The following is a 26,575-nucleotide window of genomic DNA, read 5'->3' as shown; positions in this document are numbered from 1 at the left end:
CTGTTCAACATGTGAAAAGTTTTAACTCTCCCATCAGAGCACTTCACAGGATTACACACACTGTAGGTGTGCGTCTCTGGGCAGGGATTCGATCTGAGGGGACAGGCTCATACTGCTACATTCCGCAAGGGAATTTCATGGGTCACTTTTTAAATAAAATCCTGCATTTTCATTATAGATTGTTCTTTAAGCCCTGTAAAGGTCCAGATTTTATTGGACTGTCTAGTACCCAGTGGAATAGCAGCAGTGGGAAGACAGAGACATTCGTTTCTGGCATTTACCTGGGGCTAAGGGGTGAGAAATCATGACCTGGGAGGGAGGGAAGGAGACCTTTTCAGTAATTATGGAAGTTTTATCCCCTAAATCCAGGAATGCAGTCATTTAAATAACAAGATGTGACAATTGGTCGTAACAGTAGCCTCTCTGAAGAACCCTGGATGACTTGGAGAGCAAAACTTGGAACTTCTGAAGTTTCATTTTGTCTTGTACAAGGTTTTTTAATTGTGGTTGTTTGGGGTTTTTTTTACTTAGAATTGTTTTTTTGCCCTCTGCAAGCATCAAAAGTTGAGCTTTTGATCAAAGCAAAGATCAGGACATCCCTCTATAGGGGATGCTAACTTTTAAAATGTCGTATTTATAAAGGGTAAGGAGAGCTCGTGTTAGGAGTTACAGAAAGTGCTTAAAACATCACCGGTTAAAAGCAAAGATTTCAGGGAACGGTGCAGTGGTAGCCCTTATGCTGCTGCAACACACCGTTCAATAGTGTGGGCAGCTGCGAGCCCAGCTGCCGCAAGGCAAAGTACTTCTACAGGGAGTAGGACAGCGCTAGGGACGTTCCAGGTTGCTATGAAGGGACTGAGCAAGACATTCTATCACATATGGTATGTGTGGTGGCCCAGCTATTGAAATGGAATTCCCTGCTGTCAACAGTAGGACAGAGCTTTTTCCATCGGAATTGAGGTACTTTGTTCTCTTTTAACGTGTGACATCCACGTTCATTCCAAATGAAATACTGCTGCGTGCAGGCTGTCCGAGGGTTTGGAGCAAAATCACTGCTGACATTTTTAGTTTTGTTTTGGAGGAAAAGATGTCTTGTTCCTCAGGATCAGAGGGAATATGCTTTTGGCCACCTTGCTGCTGATGTGCAAGTGGAAGAGAGTCACAGCACGGTGGGGTGGGAGGGCAGCTCTGCAGACCACTACCACCACCATCCCCCAGCTAGCGCAGGGGCTCCCGGCGGGTTTGAGTGTCTCTGAGGACGAGACCCCCTGGGCAGCCCAGCCCAGGGCTCTGCCACCCTCCTCATGAAGAAGTTCTTCCTCATATTCAGGTGGGACTTCTCATGTTGCGGTTTGTGCCCGTTGCTTGTCCCGTCACTGGGCACCACTGGAAAGTCTCAGCTATTGGGGATCTGAATGGAAGCTGCAAATGTAAGGCCGATGCGTAAGCAAATCCTATTTGATCCTAAAATGTTGTGGGTTTTAGTTCCGGAAGCAGGAAGGAGAGCTGCTGAAACCTTTTAACACTGCGTGGGCTTCAGCAGCTGCAACCCATGAAAGAACATGATTCACCGGTGGTTCCTACCTGGTGTTTGTACCAACATTTTAGGTTTGGTCTAAAAATAGTTGCTGATTGGTGGTTGCAGCCTGCCAAAGACACTGGGAGAAAAGCAAGGAACCACTTTCCCTCATCCTTCAGTTCATAATTAGCAAGTTACTGTCACTGTGCTTCAGCACCTTTGGGCTGTGACCCAGCCACGCAGTGCTCAAGGGTGCTGCACCACATAGGGCCACGGCTGCCTGGATCTCTGCACAACTTAAAGCGGAAAAACGGCCAGTTAGGCTCCGTTCAGCCCAGCTGCAGGGATGCCAGAGCCCCGGAGCTACTGCTGTGTCAGGATACTTCAGTCCTGCAGAGAGGTGTGACATGACTTGGAAGGCCTCCCCTCAAGAGGCTGGTGAGCCTGTGCTCCGTAATAATTAGCAAACCAACTTCAAACTACTAAAATAAAGTAGTTCTGGCTCAGTGCCCTGTGCAACGTGGCATGCATGTGCCTGGGCGAGGAAGCTCTGGTACAGGTGTGAGCAACGCAGGAGGGCAGGCTGCTCCCTGCAGCCACCAGCAGCCACCCCTCACCACACGGCTCTACCTGCTCTGCCCCTGCAAGGCAACAAACCAAAACTGCAGGAGGTACACAGTTAACAGCCAGCATGGCTTGGTTTGTTGGCAAAATAAATGAGAAACGACACTTCATTACACCTAGCTCTTGAGCGAGACACCCTGACTTGGTCCTTCACTGCAGCATGTGAATGACTTTCACAACAACACGGTCTAAGGATCAAGGAGGTTTACTTTATTACTATAAATCGGTTTATGTTCTTGTACTTCACATATAAATATCTTGATGACAACAAAAAAAGGCACATCTATGAAGACATCATGCACCTTGTCCATGTCTTATTTTTTATTTTATTACAAGAACTATCACCTTTCCCTCTCCGCTAGAAATAAATGCCTAGAACTGGTTGTATGACATATACCTCTCTGTATTGACAAAATACTCAAAACGGTAAAAATTTACATTTCTACAAAATCTAAAAATGACACTGCATATCTAAATGGCAAGTTCCACTTTGCCTGGGGCAGAAGGACGGTTTAGAAAGAAGGTGGTTTGACTCATCGGATTCAAGCATTTCAAGCACCACTTACAGTTTCATTCCAGAACTTACTAATGTAAACCAGTCGAGTCCTTGGTTGATGTTAACAGCCTACTCGATATGCACAAAGCTCACGCTGCTTCCTCCTTCTGCTAGTCTTCTGTTACCATCCTGAAGAGGTGAATGTTCATGTTTCAATGAAAATACAAAATATTTTTACAAATACATATTCTTTTTAAAAGTACTTGTTCCATAATACCTTTAGATTCCCATTTAAGCCCATCCCCTTCATTCCCCCAAAAGTAAAATAATTCTGTAGTGTAACATATGTGACTAGAGGTAAAACGGCAGGCTGAGCAGCTCTGTCACCACACTTACAGTTTTTGAAGACATGGAGTTGTTACGGTCTTTTTAAAATAGGTAGATGGGGAAAAACAGATTATCTAAATGAATGAGGTAAAGTTTCATACATTCAGTGGTGTAAATAAATACCAGCAGAGTTTTATAGGAACACAAGTATAAGTTTAAGGGTTTTATTATCAAAGTTTTGTAAAACAATTTCATAAACTGTACATCAACATGGCACAGACTGTAGCCTACTTTTGTCTTTTTACCTGCACAAAAGTAAAAGCTCTCGAACTTCTGTAACTAAGAAAACAGCTTGCCTAACTACTTTGCATATAACATGGAATCACTGTGTGCATAAGATTACTACTGCAGTGACAGTAAACACAAATTCATTAGTTTGTACAACTTGAGATCAAGTAAAAAGTACATTATCAAGTAGACTTGCTTTTAAAAGCATATGAAGGTCAATCTTAAAATGCACTACCTTTCTGCAATGTGTTTAGCTCATTAACAAATAACACGACCTGGATTATGAAAACGGCACAAATCAACCTTTAATGACTGGGCACTGACTGAGCAGAGATTTTTACTTCCCAAGGCTCAAGAAGAAAAGTTACAAACTATTACGAGTCTCCTGAGATGGATTTCAACTGACAGATTAAAAAAACCCAAAAGCCCTCAAAAAGGTTAGTGCATTTTAACTTTGTCAAAGCCAAACAAAACCCACCGGGAAAACCAAAACAAACAAACTAACCCCAGCCACATGGCTTAAAAAAACAAAACAAAACAAAAAAAACCCTAGCTATATCAGAACGCATATTTTCAGATGTACTGTCAAATTTCTTTGTGTAGTCACACTTAAGACCCTTAAGTAGATCCACCATATGCTGTAGGACTTTAGAACATGTAGGATGTTTCTGCCACAATCAACATGCAGTCAGTGCATTCCCTATACTGCTCTATTACTGCAATGAATCAAATTCTAGAAACACTATCATAAGTGAGCTGATTTACTAAAGGAGATCATACAACAAACAGTCCATGCCTGCTGTAGATGCATGCAGCTTTTTACTTTTGCTTGAAGCATCACCAAGTTAGTAAAAATCGCTTGGCTACGCAATCCCTTTTGGCCAGAACAAGAATGGTTACCTTTCTATAAAGCTTTTGATGTGAGTTAGTATCAGGAGATTTACAAACCATGTATAGCTCAGAGCTGTATACATCTAGATTTAGGATTAACAAGTACAGCATAAAAGAATCACACAGGAATGACACTGATGCACGTCTGCAGCTCTGTTCACTGCAAAGGCAAAATTCAGTCACTCATATCCATGTCCTCTTCATGATGATCATCCCCATTGACTTTGGATTCCCTTGCTGAATCGCCGCTGCCTTTATCAGCGGCAGACTCCTTTACTTTAGGAGAGGAAGAATCCACCATTTTCTTTTCTTCCTTTTTCTCCTTCTCACTGTCGTATCCTTGTTCTTCCTCGTCATAATCCCTTGTGACCTGCTTTGCAGAGATAAAAAAAAAAAAGTAAAACTTGCTTTCAAAGCCCCTGTTGGTTTAAGGTTAATACTACAGCATAGGCAGGGAAGTTAAACAGGTTTTTAAACATACTTTCACATCTTTATCACTCTCGGATTTTCGTTCTCGATCCTTCTCTTTGTCTTTACTTTTTTTTTTCTTGCTTGTTGACCTCTCCCTCTCATCTCTGCTTCTCTCCTTGTCTTTATCCTTCTTCTTTTCCTTTTTATGTCTACAATGATAAAAGTACGTAGAAGAATGAAAACCGCTATCACACCAGTGCGTAACTGGAACACAGACAGTGTCCAGACCGCTACCCATAGCTCATTACAAATCTAAAGACAGAAAACAGCAGTGTGCAGCGAAGATAAACCATTCACTTTCAGAAAATCACCGAACATCCCCAATTCTTAGCTATGGCTCATACAACAAAGCGAAGCAGAAGGAAGAGTGTGTTAAGAACACAACACTGCAGCATTTTAAAGCAGCACCTCATGCTCCCCCTATCCAGGGAGAGGATCACAAATCGCCCAGGCCCACCCGAAAGCCAGCTGACTCCTACTGTACAGAGCCACATGGGCCGGGAACTCTGGGTATCTCCTGCTCCTCACCCCTGAACACCTCGTGTTTGGACTTCTTGGGCACTATCAGAGATCCTCTATGCCTGAAGCTGATTAAATTATGGTAAAAGCAGTAGCAGGCTGCACACTCTCCCTTGAGAAGTCAGCTTACTGGCTAGGTATAAGGAACAAGCCAAACACACACCATCTTCGAAATAACCCCACTGTGATCTTTGCTATAGTTCACATCTTGGGAATTTTCCACCCAAAAACCAGTGGTTTATTGGTGGTTTTTTTAAGGCAAGAGGCTTACTGACCTTCTCGGAGATGGAGACCGGGACATTTTCCTTTTAGGAGACCTAGGTTTTTTAGGTGACCGTGTTCCACTCCTGCTTCTTCTACGTCGTCTTTCTCTGCAGAAGAGAGAGATCAAATACATCTCTGGCTCCAAAACCAGCACAAACAACAGGGAGTAAATACATGTAACTCTAAATGGGTATTTACTATCAGCAGCACTGCAAAGCCCACACAGCTGCTGCTCAGCAGAGTGAAGTTGTTTCCTGTTCTACCTCCACAAACAAATCGCTAGCTTAGACTGTATTAAGGGACACTGACTCTTTCTGCAAATAGAAACAGTTTGTTCTTGTTAATATGGCAAGTTAATTTTTAGAAGTTTTTTAAAAAAAGAACGGCACACACTTTGCATGTATTTATTCCACAAATCAGGGAAGAGTTTAATAGTGACCTCAAAGCATCACACTCTCTTTGATATACAGCAAGTAAAACTATTCCAAGTCCAAACAATACCTCCACAAAACTGCAGGAACCAGGGGGTGGAAATAAAGCAGCTTACAGACACAGAGAGAGAGCATATCCCTGTGTTTGTGCATACACCCAATATATCCACAACAGAATCATCACCCTATTACACACAAGAATGCTATTTCTATTGAAGTGGATAAAGCACGCTGAAAATAGACCAAGGAAAACTTTCATATGACCATACCTGCTTGTGCTTCTTGATCGTCTAGTTGTGCTGTAGCTTTTGGGGGGAGTTTTAGAACGTTTCTTTTCTTTCTCTTCCTTCTTTTTATCCCTTTTAAGTAAAACACAGATTTTAAGTGCAAGTCGGTTTCAAACTATTCAAGCAGCATTCCACTGTTTTTGCCATGTACGAAAATGAATGAGGACATGGTAACTACACTGGACAGGTATACATTGTTTAGTATTCCTGGGGCCAGTCACACTGTATGAATGGCAACAAAGATTACAGTTATCTATAGCAAAATAAAGAATAGCTCTTTGATAGCTTCTGCGTACGAACAGCACAAAATCTGCAAGTCTAGATGCTCACATTTCCTGCTTTGCAAAGACAGCTAGTGAGTGATTCAGCTAATTCCTGCTGCATCTGTTGACTCTCAGGAAAAGCATGTTACATGTTTTTATGTAACTAACTGCATGTCTATGGGGCAATTGTAATTCTGTGACATGTTACAAAAGACTCTGACTTTAAAAAGAACCACTAGTTCATTGTGCCCTAGGTTTTATGTTTATTTGTGGGGGTTTTTTTAACATTTTGGGTTGTGTGGTTTTTGATTATTTTTTTTCAATTAAGCACCAGAATTTAGTAATTTAATTTAAAGCAAATAGATTAGATTTACTGAAGCAATCACCTGGTTTTGGATGTGCTCCTAGACCTTCTGCTTCTCTCTCTGGAATGAGATCTTCTTCGCCTTGGACTTTTGGATCGCCTCCTGCTTCTTGATTTTGAATGGGACCTTCTCCTTGATCTGCTTCTTGACCGTCTACCAGTAACACATCATACAAGGGAGTTAAATGTATGAAATTTTGATACACCGTTCAGAATCCATCTGCTCAGTGCTAATAGTAGTATAATGCACAATGATACAGAAAAAAGAACATAGAAAACAGCAAAGGAGTCTCATTGAGTCCGCCAAGGAAACTGGAAGAGTAAGTGCACAAATGCTAAATGTCAAAGAACAATGATGCTTCTATCAGCTCTCTTACTATTCTCCTTGTAAGTATCAGTCCTTTTGTAGAGGAAAACTGCTAAGTCACACAGAAATGCAAAGACCTTTTTAGTACACTAAACCAAATGCAAGCCAATTACTGAACATGCAAACAGCAAAGTACAAATGGGAAGGCCACTGTTAAAATGGCTTTGCACGGACCACTGGCACGCACTGTCCAATTGCAGTTGACAAGCCAACAGCTTAAACGAGCCATATGCCTTTCTGTTTGGGCAGGACAATATTAAGATCTCTAGTCAGGACACCTGACCAGACCTGATCTCCAAGTAAATCATACCTAGAAAACGCTAGAAAAACTTTTGTCCCAGAGACTTCCACTAAGCTGAATTTGCTGCACATACTAGAACCCAACAGCCCAATAGATGAATGTTTACAAACATAAATAACAATGCTCAGCGAAGCCTCTTAGTACTTGGTGTTAAGACAAATTTTAAGTGCCACACGAGCACACTGGAAAGAGACTGAAGAAAGAACAGCGATTTAAGGAACTACTGTAAAACGGACAGCCTACAATGCCTTAGGTATCCATAGTAGTGAGGGCGGCGTACAACCAAGGCTCTGCGCTAAGGTGTTTCTTATCTGATACAAGATAAATAAAATCGGAGTCCAGTCCAAACTAGGTGCCCTGACATGCTTTCTGCAATGGTTTATTTTTCAAAATACTTTTTGCTATCATCTCTCTCGGACCCTTTCTACAAAAACAGAGGTGGGCCTCCCTCTCACAGCACAGCCTAGCCAAGTCGCAGCCTCAGCTTTCTTCAGGTCATGGACATCCTTCCGTCTGTCAGCCTCCACCAGTGAAGTGTTACTTCCAACAAGTATTTTTGAAGGAATTGTTTCAGATATGTGTGGTTTTTTAAATTCAAATAAGCTAACTACCTGTGCCTAGATGAAGAAGGTGTCCTCCTCCTCCTTGAGCGTGACCTTGACCTTGAATGCCTTCGTTTTTCATCTTTTTTGTCTAGAGTTAAGAAGGAAAAACATAGCAAACCCCTTAATGTTACTTTAGTATTCAAAAAGATTTTATAAAGGAAAGCAAACTGAGTTTCATGCTATAGATATAATAAAGAAAACCTATGGAATATTTTGACATTTGAAATTAAGGCTTATCTATCCTTTTCCTCACAAGATGACATGAACAACAAACACATGACAAAGACAGGTATGTGACAGAAAACCAACATAGAGTTTTATGCAAAACTGAAGAAGTCGAAATTCAGAAAATGTTTAAGTCAATTAAAAGATGACAGCTGCAGGGCAAAGGGAAGTCTTCTTAAAAATCTCAGAATTTCTGCTGTTTGGGGAAGGGCTGAAGAAATCTCTCAAATTATTGTTTTGAATTTCCCACAAAAAGCCTCAAGCAAAACTATCGGCCCATTTTTCTGGTATAACAAAAGCATTTTCTTCCCTGAAAACGTATCAGGAGGGCTGCAAAACTGTATTTTCAGAGTTCCAAGTTACTGCTTCTCAGATTTGGTGGATCTGACATTTATGGATGAACTGCTGCATCTTTTTCCAGAATAAGGCCTATCAGACTAAGCTTCAATAAAAACAATTACTTACAAACTTCCACAGATTAGGAATTAAAAGGAAGGAAATAATCCCCAAGAACAAACATGACTGGGATGTCAAGTGGTTAAGCCACTTGCTGTTTCCAATGAAATCTCAGAGATGGCAGTATGAACTTCCATCAGGGGCAGCTCAAGCATTTTGCAGTCCTCAGTTCAAATGAATTTTGGGAAAAACAACAGATGATTAATTCCCTGCATCATTCTGCAGAACGCATGCAGCATTCACACTGTAGGACAATTAAAAACCTGTCAACTATAAATTAGTCAGTGCAGAACATGAAACCATTAAGCCAATAAGCCAGTATTTTGCAACAGACTATTAGCTTTTATCATATACTACATCAAAACTCTCATCCTGAACTGAACAAAGTATTCTACAATTTAAAATTACCTGGCTCTATAGCAGCAGATATTAATGACTGTGCTTCTCGTACTCTTTTCATAGCTTCTTCTATTTCTTTGCTCGAGGTATCTGATTTCAGACTTGGTGAAACAAGACCTGCAGCTACATGGTTCAACCTGGTAAATAAAAAAAGAATTTTAGAAATTCAGTATTGATGAATCCAAGAAAGAAATGCCTCCATTGTCCGTTTATAGCCTATTCCAAGTGACCGATCCAAGTGAATCTGGATCAGCCTGCATTCTGTCACCATTCAGGCAACAGAGTATTAAGTCCAAGATGCGGTATCTGTGCTGAAAACAGCAGCACAAGATCCTAGCATATACAGCTCTTAGAATTCCAGTAAACTGTAAATCGCAGGAAAGTTTGTACTGTCTTGCACAGATGTTTCTAACGAGACTTTTCAGAACATTTTTGCACAACAAAATTTCAGTTCTCATCACCTGAAAAAGCAACTCCACAGGAAAGAGTTATGTTACGCAGTAGAGAGCCAGCCTTCATTTTTGTAAGCCACACTGAGAAGCATACAAACACCGGTGGAATTTTAAGTGTGGAAGGTGTGTTCTACAAGGTGGCTTTGAAACCAGGCAGGTATACCCAATATACCTGACTGATGTTTATCTAATCCGTTAACTTGAGTAACTATTTCGTTCAATCAGTTACGCATTCCCTGCTTACAGAAATGTCAATTTAAAATAGGTAATAATACACCAGAACAGTATTAAAACAAAGATAGATCACATATATAACCTTATCCCCTGGTACAGGTCAGATTGCTCTGACAATGTAAAAACAATGGAACAGCCAAACAGGGTTAGAAGTCTATTTAGCTAATACAGCAGCAGGGCAAGCATACATCGGTATCTTTCATGAAGTTGAGAACGGAAAGAATTCTCTCCAAAGTTTCATGCAACATGCAACACAAAGGCTTTCTGAGGCAGATGTGGTTTCTTTGCATTTAAGTAGACTTTTCACCTACTAATGTGTCTAATAGCTTTTTTCCAATGGCATATGCTTCCATCATCCCACAGCAATGTTATCAGTAGCTTAATGGCACACTAAGCACTACAATCCTTCCCTACTTGCTGTCCCCAAGCCATAATACTTTGAATAAAATTATCCTTTTTCTGGATACTTAAATAAAATGAGCAAATACTTGTGCTTACTGTTATTTGCTCCTTCTTTCTACCAAGTAATAAAAGATGCTGTCTTTTGTTATCTTTTGATAGCTGTAGCATACATAGACTTTTGTTACTGTCTTTTACAACAGTTGCTGGTCTCGGCACATTCTCAGTTACAGCCCCTCCATGTCGACCTTGCAGGACTAAGGTGCCAGATGCACCTTTACAGTTAGACACAGAAGTGACAAAAATGACATACAAAAAACTGAATTTCTGTCTCTAGCAAAATGAAATCCCAGAAATTAATCAGCATTATTCCACAGATGCAAGCAACTTGGATAATCTTCATTTCCTCCCCTTCTCTCTACCACAGAAAAGAGTCTGCACAAGATCCCCAGGACATTAGTCTTCTCCAACCTTAATTAGATCCAGCAGGACAAAGACTGGATAATTTATCACAACAGATATTCCCAAGATCCAAGTGTATTGCAATACAAGTATTTGTAAACACTGATGCTTACTTTGGATCCACTGTGCTCATAAGTTTTAGTAGTTGATCTGCTGCAAGAGACTGTGAGGAGAAAAAAAAAAAAAAAAAAAAAAAAAAAAAGAAAAAAGTTTAAACCCTGTTGGAAGATGTATATGTTTAGGAATATTACCTTCCTTGAATGTATGCTCAAGCATTAGCTAAAGCACAAAGTCTCTACAGAGGAAAGAACAAAACAAACACCCACCCCCCCCAACCAAGTCACAGATGAAAGGGCGTATTGTTCTGGTTTAGAACTTGTGGATGGTGGTGAGGGTGCCAACATCACATTTCAGTGGTGCTTAGGTAGTTGGTTTTTTTCTACAGCAACCAAGCACAGGCCCTTTCCAGAACAGAGTCAAAGAACTTTAATATACAAATACACTTCTGATATTTACAGGTTATTTCTCTGTTACTTAAGGAGAGACCTCTTAAGAGAGCTAAGTTGCCTGTCCGTGGGAAGTCTCAATGTCAATTTATGAAGAATAAACAGAAGCTTCTTTACTTTAAAAATTCCACAAAAAATACATACTTTACAGCTCTTAGGAAAATCCAGATATTATTACAATTGCTCACTTCCTGTAGCAGTGGTGTATTAACAACAAAATGGTTAGTCCCCAATAATTTTCTTTATACAGAGGCAGCCACATGCTCAACCTAAACAGTTTGTTACAATCAGCTGGCTTAATGGACAGAGGAAACAAATCTTCATCATACCAAATTTGTATTTTTCTAATACGCATTTAGAATGCTTTTTGTCCCATTTGTTATTTCATTATCACCGTTATTTGCTTGTTACTACACATGGCATGCATAAAGAGAATGCTAAATGATGGATTTCTTAGCAATGCATTAAATTTTTGTACCTGTAAAACATGTTCTCTGTACAGTATCAAATGTTAACTCGAATATTCTACTATTACTTAGTACTTAAGTACTTTTATTTAGTTTTAAAAAGACTACAGTCTAACAAGGTCTCCTCAGTATTTTCTACTACAAAATTAAGAAGTCAAGTTTTTTTACTGTCAGTACAAGACAGGTTCATAGCTTGATAATGACACATATCTGAAATATTAGATTACTAGACCCAAAGTATTTTTTAGGTCCTTCTAGCATTTAATTTGATACTCCTACAGGTACTATTTTTTCCAAACTGGTGTTCAGAAAAATCAATCACTGCATTTTTCAGACAGTGGCTGTTAAACTGATACAAATAAAAATTACATTTAAAAAAGAAAATAGGGTAACGAAGCGTTCACCTATAAACATGCTATGTTTATAGCAACAACAAACATGCTATGTTTATACAAACAAAGACGTTTAAATGAGCCAGCAGCCTACACTGAGCCAAGTCTTTAAAAATAAGTAATATTTTGTAACACTTCTTCAAACCTAAGTATAGTATTTCCAGATCTCCAGCTTGTTATTTAATATACTGATGAACACTAAGAGCATCATGTATGCTAGTCAAACTATGCATGTGCTAGAGAGAATAAAGGAAATTTCAGAACGTGTGACATACCTGAGAGTTTAAATTTGCTCCAGGAAGCCCAAGAGCAGCTAGGGCAGGATCAAGAGCAGGAGCTCCTAAAGCAGCTAAAGGAACAGCACCAATCTGTAACAAAGACAGCAATTAGACAAAGCCATATTCCATTGATAAAAAGCAGTTAGATCAAGATTCCCACGCATTAAGACACGTGGAAACCTGAACGAAGTTTTACTTAGGCTTCTAGCTACAGAAGACGTTATATTAAGGCCAGTGAGAGTATTTTGGTTTTCCTTATTCGGGTATTTCAAAGCTTAGTGTATGAAAGATTTTTTTTCCTATAAATATTCTAAAACGAAATTCTGTTTTCTCTGCATCCCAAGGACGGGCTAGGGGGAGAAGTAAGAAAGTAAAGCATTCTACTGCATTCAAGAAACAGGTTAAAATGAAACTATTTTCCAGTGTTACAATGAAAAAGTTTCTGAGCCAGCTACCACATATCTAAATCAATTTAGGACTGAAATTAACATGTTTTATGTTAAAAGAAAATATAATATTACAACCTCTCTGGAAATTTCTCAAACTCGCTTAAAACGGGCAAATGGGTTGGAAAGCTACTGAAAGAATATGTAGGATGATGGCATACATGTGAATTCCTTAGAGTAATCTTGAAGTCTCATAAAGGAACCTCATTTTGGGCCATTTAAAGCGACATGATCAAAACATATGGGGGCACAAAACACACACCATGCTAAAACCCTCATGACCTTATGTTAATCAAACACTGTCCTGTTGCTATGAGGTCTTGCTCCCCCTTCCTTCCTTCTCACTGCCTCCCTTCTGACTGCTCCGGCACTTGAGACTCATTTGTCAACCAATTCAACCCACTGAGCCATCAGAGAACTTATTTCTGTGCTGTCTGCATCAGGCCAACATAACAGTTCATTACAGGAGCAGATGAGCTCCAGAGCCACCACAAAAGCAGCAGCAAGAAGAGCATGTAGCCAAGAGCAAGGGAGCAGAACCTTCCACTTTTTGATGAGTTTTTCCATTAGCTGATCTCTTGAATTGTATTGGCTTCTCCCTGCAGTCTCAAAATAAAAAGCCACATTCCCACATGTTGATTTTGTGAATGTAAATTACAGCTAATTCATTTTTACTGAGTTAGGTGCCCAACCCCCAGTAACAGCCAAAAGGAGCTATGTAACAAGCTTTCAAGATGTGTTTGAAAAAAAAAAACCAACAACTGACCATCCACCATCATTTTCCGTAAAAATGGATGTGTTAAATAAATTCTACTATTAAATGGATTGGGAGTAGGTGGGGATTCAGAGTGACAGAACTAAAATTAAGGTGGTTCAACAATAGTTTTCAGGAATTTATATATGTACAGGTTTAGGTGAAAGAAATCTTTAAGACAGTATTTGTTTCTTCCATCCATTTCCTCAAGTTTCACAGTTAAAGTTTAGACTTTTCCCTCTGCATATGGTTATAAAGACCTTCTGAACAACTCAATGGCGAGTGTATCTTTCATGCAATCAGAAACCCTAACAGCAGCTACACAAAGAGCTAAGCACAAGATGAAGCAGATGTGAGAACTGCAGAATTAACGAAGCTTTACTCTTATTACTTTGCCTCTAGTACTTTGATTCTCTGTTCCCTAATAAGGTATGCGTTTTGACTGAAACTTTTTCCACAATCTATTATTCTTGCTGTTCATCTTCCACACAAATTCTTGTGTATTTAGATATTGAACAAATACAGGCTACTGTTTTTCCCCCTCAGCTGAAGTATTAACAGAAGGTATCTCCACAGCATGTCAGCTCCTTGAACTTCATGAATTTAAAAGTTACGAGATGTCTATGGCTTGTCAAATCTGTCTGTAAGCATGCAATGGATAGAAGAGGGGTGAAAGAGAGATAAACACAGGGCCCCTGAGATACCAGAAGTATCACATTAAGGAAACAAAATTAACCCATCTGGCAACTTATCGCCATTTTGCCACAATTCGTATCAGACAGCTGTAACAATCCATCGAGGTATATGAACTGAAACATTTAGGAATCTGTATTAGCACATCGGTCTATTTGTCCCAAAAAAACCCAAGAGAAGGTAAGTTAGAATCTAACAATACAACTAATAATTTGCCTTGACTTTAGCCTAACTGGAAAGCCTACCTGAGAAAGTGGGTTGGGAGTAGGCAGGAGTCCACCTCCAGGCAGCAGACCTGCCACAGCATTAGCTGGTGCCAAGAGAGACAAAGCCTTAGTCTCATCAGGAATAACTCCTGCAGAGAAACAGCCTTGCATTAGAACGCATTCCATTTCAAAGGCAGAAAATACACAAATACACCCAGAAAATGTCTCCCTGATACACCACCTGAGTTTGTTGAAAGTACTTATGTTGGCTAAAATACAAAGCTTGATGTCTATTAATATTTATCATTAATTTTTTTGTCAGAATGAAACTTCAATGTGTGAAAATTTGACTGTTCCTTTTTCTCTACAAATGGTTAAGTTTCTAGAGCAAAAAAATAGCACAATACACACTACTTTTTTGTTAACACTGCCAAGATTTCATCACCTGTACTCGATTTTTAAGTCATGAACCAAACGTAAGCAAGCACAGTCGGTTCTCCAGGGGTGTGCTCTCAACTTTCAAAAGCTGTTTTATGAACAACGACTCGTGTCGGCTGCTTCACTATAAAGCACACAGAAAAATCAAGATACACAAGACAAAAAAAGTTTGATTTAGGGGTTAATAATATGGTACAGTTCACTATGTTTTCTTTTAACCTACCATATAAATTTTGTAAAACTTAAAGAGAAGGTATGGAAATATTTTTTGTTGAATCAAGCGTAGGGCTTTTGCTGACTTGTCAAATGAAAATGAAGGTCTCTGCAGATCTTCAAATACACGCTGTGTATGTGTGTCTGTGGGTGGTTGGGTGCATACATACAGTATATCGTGGCACATTCCTTACCTGTGCAGTAATATGCATTTGTTCCAATATGTGCCATGCTTATAGTACCAAGAATGCTGCTACATACTGCCATTTCAGAAGAAACTTCTGGCCCAAAATCTTGCAGCCAACTAAGACAAGTGTCTTATTTTACTGCCTGCTCTGCACATATTTTAAGGGTCCTACTATAAAACAAGTAATTATGTAGGTATTTTTATTCTATCCAACAGCAAAAGCCCTATACAGATGGATTAATTTGTTAATGTGCCCAAGCCCCCAGAATGAGAGTTCAATAAAACAATTTTACTATATATTTGCAAATACCAGTAGTGTTTCTGTAATACATATTAAGAAACTGCATCTCATCATAAAACATACAATATGTACAGGGCACTTAAGAGAAACTGGATAAGCTGCAGAAGAAAACTGTTGGGTGGTATTTTCAGCAGGGCCTGGTATATAGTTCAGGCTGAACCAGGGAAAAGAACTGTAAAACACAACAACAAAAAAGAAAAACCACTGTTAAATAAAGGTAATGGTTCCTTCCACCTATACTGAGAAGTGCCGATAATATAAACAAATGTATAATACACAGCACTGTTATCTTGCTTGTGTCATTGAGCTGTCATCAATTTAGATACCAAAAGTTATGGAGGGAGAGGGGGGGAAAAAGGTCATTTAGATAAAGGGCATTAATGCATAAATATATTAACATACCTACAGAGAGATTATGGGGTAATTTTGCATGCAAAATTATGTCTCAGAGGATATTTATAAATTATATCTAAACATTTCAAATTAGTGCAACTACAACATTTCTGGCATCTAAATACAAATCCTCAGACTTATCTTGAGACACCTCATAGAAGATCTGCATCCATTAAAAAAAAAATCATGCATCTGATCCTCTAATTGTTTTTTTAAAAAGTATTTAGAAATAAATAAACTACAATTTTAAAAAAAGCAATGAGGCCCCTCACCAGTTAATTTTCATGCTTCAAGTTTTTTTTACTGCTGCTTTGTTAGAACCATGAAATACTGCATGAATGTGTAGAAATGAAAGAAAAAGAAACAGACAAAAGAAACAAACATTAACCAAAGAACCTAAATACCCCCCCAGCCATCTTTAATCTTAAGAGTTCCTTCCAAATCTAGGAATATCACAGTGAAAATTACAAATACTAAACCTTACCGTAGACTTTGTGTATAGTTCTATAACACAAAGCAACAGCCAACACCAAAATGTCTGTGTATGCTAAAACTGGAGTGCGCTTGTGATATAGGGGATAATTATTGCACTAAACAGATAATAAACATTCACTTTAGTGACAGGCAATATTAATACAGAATTATCACAGTAGAAAATAAAAGATAAAAGGGCCCAGTTCAGCACAGTAATTAAGCATATGCCTGGCTTTAAGCACATGAGCAATTTCATTATAGTTTTAAGAACCTTGCTGTATTGTGCTTAAATAGCTTGTTGAATTGGGACCCTGGCAGAATGCATTTGCAGGGAAAACTATACTCCAGCACAGGGACAAGAGCATATAATTACAAAACCAGGGGGCATAACTTTATGGGCTGAACATTATCTCTTGTGATACGCCACATCATTATGCCAAAAACATCAACATTGTGATCTGCTAGACCACCACAAGAAACAGCCCATGAGGAACTCCTTGATTTAAACAGGCCCATTCAAATATTCTACTTTATTATTTTCTTTACACAATCTGAAACAAAACTACTGGGCAGATTTGTCTATGTGCCAGATTTATCCACCATCAAGCACAATGGACAAAATCAGACTGACAAAGAGAAAAATGGTTTTATCCTTATTGGAAAAGTTAAACACTAACAATCTTCACCATGGGCCTTGGAGAGTATTTTGTACTAACTCAGAGGGACTGCTGCTATATCATGCTACAATACAAAGACGAGGACAAGATACCTTTCAGCTATGTTATTATACCTAAACTAGCAGAAGCAGTAACTCAATGGCAATTTCAGAATGTGTTCTATACTCTCAAAAAGCAGCACATCTCAATCAAAGGTCATGCTGCAGATTCCTACGTTCCAGAAATTAAGTTTTCATATCTTTTAAGTTTAAAGAATACAAAGATAAGACAGCTCCCCAGGACTCAAAAGACAGCCTACAGCATTACAATGTCTTCATTACAGGTCTGAACCCAGGCCATGTACCAAATTTATTACTGCAACATGACTTAATCTGCAGAGAATTTATTTAATTCAAGCGATCTGGGAAAATCCATTATTTCAGAAGTAAATCAAGAAACAGTACAATGGAAATCAGTTACTTCTAAAGCAAGTCTAGAAGAGTTTAATAAGACTTCTGTAAGAAGAGGTGTCTTCTCAGCACTTTGTTTTTAAGGTAAGTTCCAAAAACCCTGCTCATTGCCTTTCAAATTACTGTAACACCCTAAAATGTAAAAATAAAAAGAAGAAGAGAAAATGTAGTTAACAAGTGGTTACACCAGGAAAACACTTGGGGACTTGAGTGCTTGCTGGCCTTTAGTTAATGTCTAGAATCCCCTGTAGCTGCAGAGGACCCACTGTTTTTCAGTCATCTGGAAGGGCTTTGCATTTGCCTTCTCCACTACAAAAATCACACACACAAATAACAGAGAGAAGAGTTTATTATTTAGTGAAATTCTATCAAATATATCAAGGATGAACAAGAAAACTTGGAATAAAAAACTAATACCAGTGCCCATTTGGCACCTCTTGGAAGATCTCACTTTCAATTTAAACCATAATTATTCAAACCCTTGGTATACTGGAATTCACAATGAAAGTGAGTGCCTTTTCAAGGAAGTTCCCAACTAAACACAGTGGCAGCATCTCAAAGAAATGTTAATCTACTCTCCCATGCACTCTCAGGGAGGGAGAAACCATTCTCATGAAGAGATTTACACCTATGTCAAAGTGGCAAACAATTATTAAGGCAAAATTTCCTTAAAATGTTGACCTGTTTCTGTAAATTTGTTTAGGAAAATGTCTCACTGAGACTGATAAAGAGCAAAATTTGCAAATAATTCTGCCTAAGATGTTAATACTCTAAACTTAAAGACACGCAAAACCAGTAAGAGGTAAACTTTCCACTTCCCTTCAGTGTCAATAGAGTAAAAAAAAAATTCATATAATCCATGGGCCAATGGCAATATACCAAGGGTTTCAAAATGTTAATAACTTACATGTTTGACATTTTACTAATCCTCATTTTTGTGAACTATACTGGAATAAAATGCCATCATATGGTGGCTTCATAGGCCATTAAACAATTCACAAACCTTCTGCATATGGTACGACTATCAACGCTCTGTCAACGAATACAGTGTTTGTCAGATGCTGGGCCACAACTGCTGAGTCAGGATCATGGAACTTTACAAAACAGACACGCGATGAAACAGGCAAAGGAGAATCACTGGAAAAAAAAACAAAACAAAACCCAAAAATTTACTTAGATGGAAGCAAGCCTGACAGCATGAAACTTGTAGCTTCTACTGGCTCCCCACTTTTGTCAAACCAGGAAGTCACAAGGTACTTTCTATGCAAGAACATGATTTCAGGTTTTGTATCAAACATCACTTTGCATGACCACAGATACAAAATTAAACTGAATGAAGCTAATTCACTGTAAAATAGCAGAAATAGTTTTATTGACTCATTTGTAACCCGACATTAATTCTATTACACACAATACATCTATGACCAGTCACCTAAATGCAAACTAGTTTTCATGACTTGTCTGTGAGAGGGGAAGAAGATGAAGAGAAATTTTGCTCAAGAAAAAGTTACCTAATAAGTATACCACGTAAGTTAACAAACCCAGTAGTTTTACACTCTCTGCTTTACGCCCCCAAATACTTATTAAGGTGAATTATGAAATAAGAGGATAACAATTAAAAGACCACTATGATTTTAGTTATCAACACAATTTCAGAAAAGCTTCTAGACTTCCATCATGCTGCTTCTCACACATATAGGAACTGCCCAAGTTCATTCTGAAGAGATGTATGCTGCCAAACAGGTGTCCATCATTCAGCGGTAACAGAACTAAGCAAAGAAAATCAAGAAGTTCAGGTAGGCAACACTACAGTTGAAACCTCACTAATGGGTGAGAAGCTCCTAAATAACTGATCAGTAAGCATGGACCTCTTCACAAGATAAGTCTGTACCTACTCCACGGCTCAAAATGAGCGTCTGTCAGCAGAACTGCACAAAAAAATCCCACACATGGAAAAGAGAAGGCAGAAGTTTTGGGTTCCTTGGGGAAAAAAAACAACCAGAAATACCTACTTCCTACAACAACAGAAAAGATTTCTAGGCCATTAAACAGCATGCGCATCTCCCCCTGCCCCCGCCCCCAATCAAATGTCTGAAAACTGCAGGCAGAATCAACCTGGTAAAGGTCCTGAATGGGCTTTGAGAGTCCATATATCCTGAAAATGGTGCAGAATTTGCTTTAATCAGACACATAAACTAAAAGACAGTAAGAAAAATTCGTACGCAGGCCACTTGTGCAGCAGATGAGTTAAAAGTTGCCTCCAGAAGGCACAGTGCAGGTACCAAAAGTAGCAGCAAGTCCTAAACCCCCTGTCCCTAAACAAGGCCAGGGTACATGTGCTATTCAGGTCTGCCCTCAAGTACCAGAGGTACAAATTAGCCTAAAGAGGTAGCTCTGAAACATCCTCCCTAGTTCTTCATGACAAAGATCTGCTTTTACTAACCAGATTCCCAGAAAAGGTTGTAAAACTAGCTCTTCACAACACATCCTCCTCCCAAAACAATTTTATCTGGGTTGAAAAACATTGATCAAGTCTCCAAGCACTGAAAGCACGGACAGTGTTGTCAGAATTCAGGAGAACGACTTCGACATCAACGAGAAAGACATCCAAGATCTATTTTTGTTAGTGCAAATGCCAAAACCTATCTAACCTTCACCGCCACTGAGCAAAGGCCCAGCTTGACATGCAAGTTACACAAATGCAAGAATTAAAGTCTTCAGATCACATTTTAATATACTTTAAATTTCACCTGATGTGAAAAACTAGAGTGGAGCCAGCGTATCACAGCTGTTAGGATCTTAAAAGTTAGAAACACCCATTTCACCCAACATCTTGCAGATTTAATAAACTGGAAAGCAACACTGCAGTGATTGATGTCACAGAGATAGAAAAATTGAAACTATTAGCTCTTTCATATCTATGAATACAAAGTAGCTTGCCAAGATGGTGCCTTTTCTAATCCAAAGCATAGAAACTAGAGAAACATTAGCACATAATGTTCAACAAAATCACAGCAGTAAAATTTTAAAGAAAGTAAACCAGGAAGTTATGGCATACCCAAATGGTACACTACACCAAGTTCTAAAAAAAAGTAAACAATTTATTACATAAGTGCAGTACAGCATTTTCAAACATTCTTAAAATGTCTGTGATAACATGGGAACATGAGACAGAGTAGACATGAATACCACTATGTACTAAATTGTACAGCTACCTGAATCCACAAGTTCTACCAAAAATACGTAAGGCTATGCTTATGCAGCCTGACATTTAATACAAATCAGTGTATTTCATTTTAAAAAATGTATTTCTAGTCACTCTATAATCCAAGCTGTAATGAGCGAAATTTATCAAGAACAGAATGTTCTCAAGTTACCTAAAAAAGGACATAGTTATTCTAATTCACCAGAGATTGAAAAATTTAGTAATTGCCTCTCAGACATCATGCCTATGAATGCTGAGACACACGACAATTTACTCTGGTTGGTGTCTGAACAACGTACCTATTCTGAAGTACCGTAGATTCCGAAATACAGCAGATAAACAGGGAAATCCAACCTTCGTATCATAACCTCTAACTACTTGCTCCAACAAAGTTGCCTCACATTGCAACCAACATCTTAAATACTGTCTGATTTTTTTAAAGGGTATTTCTGCCACTTAGATAAACACCATTACCGGCATTATTACTGATGTAAAATCAGGCTGGATCGAATACATTGACCACACAAGAGGTGTTCTTCAACATTACCATGTTTGTTGGGTGGGAAGAAACAGGTTTTTTTTTTTAAAAAAAAAAGGCACCCAGAAAGAAAACTGAAGAAAAAAAACCAAAACAAAGAACCCCCCCCCAAGAAGAACCAATCCAAGGGTGTCACTTGGAAACTGAAGTGTCATCCTCTTAGCAGAACAACTACCAGTGGCCATTGCAAGTAATGCCAGTGGAACTTTTATTGGCAATTATTAGATAAGACAAAAGATCTTGCTAATTACTATGCCATCCACATACGAAATTTTTACTAAGCACACTCCTCATTTTATCAAAGCTTTAACTCTGTATTCTCCACCAGATGTGCTTTTTTTTGGGTAAAATTATCTGACCATAAAAATTTGACTGGATCACTCATAGTTAAAGAGCAAGACTAGAGAACACATTGGTTTGTATATGAAACACCAGTGGCATAAACTTTTTTATATCCAAGTTTCAGAGCAGAAACTTAAGTTTTGATGGAAACAAAATTTTCATATGCTAAACAGGATATGCTGAAATCAGCATGTGTGTGTATGCACACACAATGCCCCATCTCCCCTTTTTTAAAAAAAACACAACCCCCGCACTCTCAGAAATCCACTCCTTTCACTTTTCAGTTTTGCCTACCAAGGAGGATGAAGCTATATGGAATACAATAAATGCAAGAACCACGCAAGCGAGCTGGGGTAAAGCAGAAGGAAGAAGGAAAAGCAAGCTTGGGGAGGAAAAATGTAAGTAAAACAGCTGGTTGTGGGTTAATGTGCAATATGAAGCTGAATTATACAGAAAATGTGTAATAGCTGATTAAATAAATTGGGATAAGCAGATAGATGAAGGTGAAGAAACAGAAGTGTAGAGAAGCTCTGGAAGTTATATCTGATATGGAAGCCCGGGAGAATAAGGAATATCTAAACATGGGACAGTACAATCAGAGTAACCAAGAGAAAGATCAAATAAGGGAGTGGAAAAATGTAACTGGTTACTCAGAAATACTATACGCAAGAAAGAATCCAAGTATAACCTGGGAATTACAGAGATTCAGACTACGGAGAGAATTTACAGATTACAATTTACATCTTCTACCCCCTGAAAAACAGATGAACACCCATGGGCGGGGAAAAAGTCAGGATGTGAAGTTTAAAGGAGAAGGAACAGAAAAGGCTTTAAAAGAAACAGATAAAAGAACCTGCCACTATCAGAAAATACATCCCCCTTTGGTGTGAAATGACATCAGAGACTCAGCAATCTGAGATCAGATTCCTGAGCACCCCAGCAGAGAACTGCAGCAGGTCTAGAGGTGCCAGAGCCCTTGGCATCTGTATGGGCAGCAGCACAAAGGAAAAGATACAAAACCTTCTTACACAGTAAGGTTAAAAATTAATCCCAGTCCGGAAAAGTGCCCAGGTCTAATATCAACTGCACAACATTTACATAGTTTTCAAAAATGCTGTTTTTCTACCAAGCCATACAGTCTAGAATGAAGATATATAACATTCATGTCAACAGCTATTCAGTATTTTCTACACCTTCTGTGCAAGCCCTATCTAGTTTCACTACATTTCCTGTTCCGTATTAAATTTCTTCCATGGCTTTTCTACAGTTACCCATAAATACTAAGAAATCTTCACAATCTCCCTATGAGATGAAGAAGTATTATCCTCCTCTTATTTAAGACTTTGAAATAAGAAAGACATTTAGGCCAAATCTTGTAAGTAACTTTTGGTCATCCAATTTGAGGTATCTGCCACCTGGGTCACTGGAGTTATTTGCATCTTGTTGCCTTTTCTCCCTCAGCACGTAGCCTTCGCCAAGGCAGTCAACTCCGTATTCTTCTATACCAACAATACAACCCAGCTGAAGTGACAAGAACACCTGTGCCAGAACAAAGGAGGCAGCAGTCACAAGCAGGACCTAAGCCTTCTGGCAGAAATAAACTTATGCTAGGACACAAACCAGTAAGATCGCCCTGAAGACTGATAGTGACTAGTACCTAAGTCATCTCAAACATTACAGACACAAGGCTACAATGCAGATGTCCCTGAAGCCCCCTCTTCTCTTCCCACAGCCCAGTTCCACAACATACCTATCACAGACTTCTCTCCAACACAAAACCCCAAGACAGATCTGATGCTTATACCGAGTAGGGTCCTGTGGGGCCAGTGTTTCACTAGACATTTGTGCAAAGGAGCCAAGTGAAGAATGTACAGACAGTCTCAGGTATGGTAGAGGGAGACTTGCTGGGCTGGGCTTTGGATTTTGGCGTTTTTTGTAGAGCACTTCATTCCAACACCACAAAAGTGATCTTTAAATATATTAGTTAATGCAACTAGAACTACAAAGTTTCAGAAAAAGAATTCACCCATAATAACCTTCCTTAAAAACTGAACAAAACATTAAAATACAGAGCAGCACAAATAACTGCATCTGTTTAAAGGTGAGTTACTTCACTGGCTGCCAAGCATTAATAGTTCTGCCATTTAAGTACAGTTACCCCAGTTATTAACAATGCAACTCTCACATTTGGAACTGTCCCTCAATTTCAGTTACATATACAGTCCATCTCCTTCTATGCTTTAACATCTAACACGGCATGGCCAAAATCCAACCCAAATAAAGAAACTGCAAAAACACTAGAAATACTGTTTCTGAATTTGCATACACAAGCAGCTAGCAGGGTAGGTGAATTTTCTTGGTTTTGTGTTAACAGGGATTGAAGATTCAATGATGAAAAAAAATGAATGCTTTGGTGGTGGTTTTTTTTCCTGAAGTAAAAAAAATCCGAAGTTTTGGGTAGTAAAAATAATTGACTGTGTTCTTGTTTGATTTTTCTCCAATCAAGCAAACCTCGTTCATCACCGCAAAAGAAAACCTTTTTACTTACATAATACATATGCAAAAGGTCAACATACAATGACATTAGACTCTGCAAAACAAATCAAACTGAAGTGACCAAAATCAATTTTAACACCTAACATAATAATGTGTATTGTCTGTGTATTACTGATTACCTGCCCATTTTGCACAAAATTCCTTGCAAAGAAGGCATACTTATATAAAAGTTTTAGGGTTTTGGCCAACAATCCAAAAACCGCCCACAGTTCCAGAGGTTATGCAGACAGCAGAGGTTTTAGCGAGACAATCCTGGAATAAACACTCCCGAGTAAAATGTGCGTCTGACAGAAGGCATCCCGCGTGTAACCAGCACGCCATCAACCACCATCTTTTCCCCACATACGTGCATAACGTAACTGCATGAGTAACCGCGATTGCGGTAAGCCCACGGGCCCGTACTAGAGCCCAGCAAGTCAAGAAGAAAGAGATCTGCGGAGGCAGCCGAGCGCGGCCCGCGGCAGGGGGCTCCACCGCGCCCCAGGCACACGGGGCGAGGCTGCGGGGCCCGGCAGAACCGAGGTGCGGGCGGCGGCGGGGGCAGCCCGCGGCCTGGAGTATCGGCGCGGCGGGAGCTGCCGCCGGCCGCCATGGAGGCGGGAGGCGGGCCTGGGGGAGGGGAGGGGAAGGCGGAGGCGGCGGCCGGGCCGCGGAGAGGCGGAGGAAGGGGCCCGCTCCGGGGGGAGGAACTCACTCGGGGGGGAAGAGGCGCAGCTCCTCGATCTTTCCGAGGAAGCCGAAGAGCGTCCGCATCTGCTCGGAGCTGGCGCTGGGGGAGACGTTGGTGACCTGGATCACGTCGGTGCCGCTGCTTGAAGCCATTGCGCTGCCGCCCGCTCCGCTGCTACAAACACATCGGGGAGAGGGAAGAGCGCGTTAGGCCCCAGCAGCTCCCGGCTGCAGCTCCTCGCCGCGCCTCCTGCCGCCTCCGGCCCGGCCCGGCCCGGCCCTGCCCCGCCGCCGCGCACCACCGGCCGCCCGCCCGCCCGCCTCACCAGCCTGCCTGGGCCGCAGTATCCCACAATGCCCCGCCGCACGCCCCCCGCGCAGGCGCACGCGGCCCCCGCGCAGGCTCACGGCCCGGGCCTCGCGCCCAGCCTCCGCGCGCGCCTGCGCATGCGCCTGTCCCCGGCCTCGGGCGCGCGGGGGGGCGGCCGGCGCGTGCGCAGGGCGGGAGGCGGCGCTGAGGGACTTCAGTGCTGATAAGAGAGCGTCAGGCTGGACTGTCCGTTGTGTTTTATCGCCAAAGGTCATCCGGGTGGTGGCGGGGGCTCTAGAGTCCTTCTGGTCAGTCTTTCAGAGGGCCGGGTAGGGCTCGGGGGCACCTGTCCTGACGTACTGCTAGTAGTGCCCAGCCCGAGGTGTTCCCGATCGGCTTGGTAGGGCTGCTTGGTTCCTTCAAGCTTAAAACTGCCATGTTTTTGACAGGCGAAGTTGCTTGCTACGTGAATTAATTGTATTCAGGTAGAGACGAGTGGAACACTTACTTTGTTGCCTGGGTTCACTGTGACTGTGATTGCTCTCTATGCGTTCTTCTCGATCATTCCTGATGTTGGATTGCAAGTAAAGCAATCTGTTATTTCCAAAGGCTGTAAAAATGATTTTTAAGTAATGAATATGAATCATTCCAGGAAGCTCGGCCCTGCCCCCAGCGCCTTCCAGCCATTGTCTGGAATTTTTGCCTGTTCTGAATTGAGCTTCAGCTTGCATAACTTCTGCCCTTCCCAATACATCTTCCTCTTACGGGAACAAACAAGCTTAACTTGGAGGCTTCACACAAAATTCTAGCGCTGGGTTTTTAAATGCTCTGTTGAAATAACCCAGCGTTTCTGTATAGGCTGCTGCCTGGTGACTCCCAAAGAGAGAGGTGACAGGAAAAGAGGGGAATTAAAGACCAGCAGTAAAAATACCAATGAGGCCAAAAATCCTTAGTACTAGTGCTTGAAGTTTCTTGAGTCACTTGTGTAATGTCGTATTTGGTCCTTGACTAATTTTAAGTTCAATGGAACTAAAAGTAGAAGTTTTTTTCAAAAAGGGTAGTGTTTGAAACGCAAACCTAGTGTTTGGAAGTGAAAAGAGCTACAGCTAAAAATCTTCAATGTCTGAGGGGAAAACACTCCTTTTTCACAATGTACTTCTCACCGGGGCCCGCTGTTGAGAGTCAGGCAGGCATTGCTCTGACTCGCGGGTCCAAGGGGTGACTGGCCCTGTTAACCTCAGGTGTTGGCGTGTTGGCCAGAAGAGCGAGGTCATTCACCTGGTATGCCAGAGTCAATCAACACACAAGAGTCAAGGTATTTATTATAGAAAATGGGTGGTATTCCAAAAAGCAAGCCCAAAACTCAGAAGAATAATATTTATGCAGTCTTTCCAAACGTTGCTTAAAAGATACTATTGGTAATTAGTTATGCACAGT

At 40.3% G+C, this 26,575-nt stretch overlaps 1 protein-coding gene across 4 annotated transcripts; it reads right to left on the bottom strand.

The window, feature by feature from the left end:
- Positions 1 to 3,176: 3,176 nt before the first annotated feature.
- Positions 3,177 to 25,101, bottom strand: SRSF11 (serine and arginine rich splicing factor 11). 4 transcript variants are annotated; one of them, XM_040610697.1, is made up of 12 exons: positions 24,854 to 25,101; positions 18,522 to 18,655; positions 14,426 to 14,535; positions 12,285 to 12,377; positions 10,758 to 10,807; positions 9,107 to 9,234; positions 8,024 to 8,105; positions 6,767 to 6,898; positions 6,100 to 6,189; positions 5,411 to 5,506; positions 4,627 to 4,765; positions 3,177 to 4,518 (listed from the first exon to the last, which is right to left on the bottom strand). In XM_040610697.1, the coding sequence occupies exons 1-12, from the start codon at positions 24,979 to 24,981 to the stop codon at positions 4,321 to 4,323; spliced, it is 1,380 nt and encodes a 459-aa protein (XP_040466631.1). In that variant the 5' UTR covers positions 24,982 to 25,101; the 3' UTR covers positions 3,177 to 4,320. The 4 variants fall into 4 exon arrangements, with proteins under 4 accessions (XP_040466631.1, XP_040466632.1, XP_040466634.1 ...); XM_040610698.1 differs by having other exon boundaries at positions 3,177 to 4,515; XM_040610700.1 differs by lacking the exon at positions 24,854 to 25,101 and having other exon boundaries at positions 14,832 to 18,635.
- Between the last annotated feature and the right edge of the window lie 1,474 nt (positions 25,102 to 26,575).

Source organism: Falco naumanni, chromosome 11, assembly GCF_017639655.2.
Source record: "Falco naumanni isolate bFalNau1 chromosome 11, bFalNau1.pat, whole genome shotgun sequence".
Classification (NCBI taxonomy): Eukaryota; Metazoa; Chordata; class Aves; order Falconiformes; family Falconidae; genus Falco; species Falco naumanni.
The sequence above is the reverse complement of the archived record's forward strand: the minus strand, read 5'-3'. Positions and strand labels throughout refer to the sequence as shown.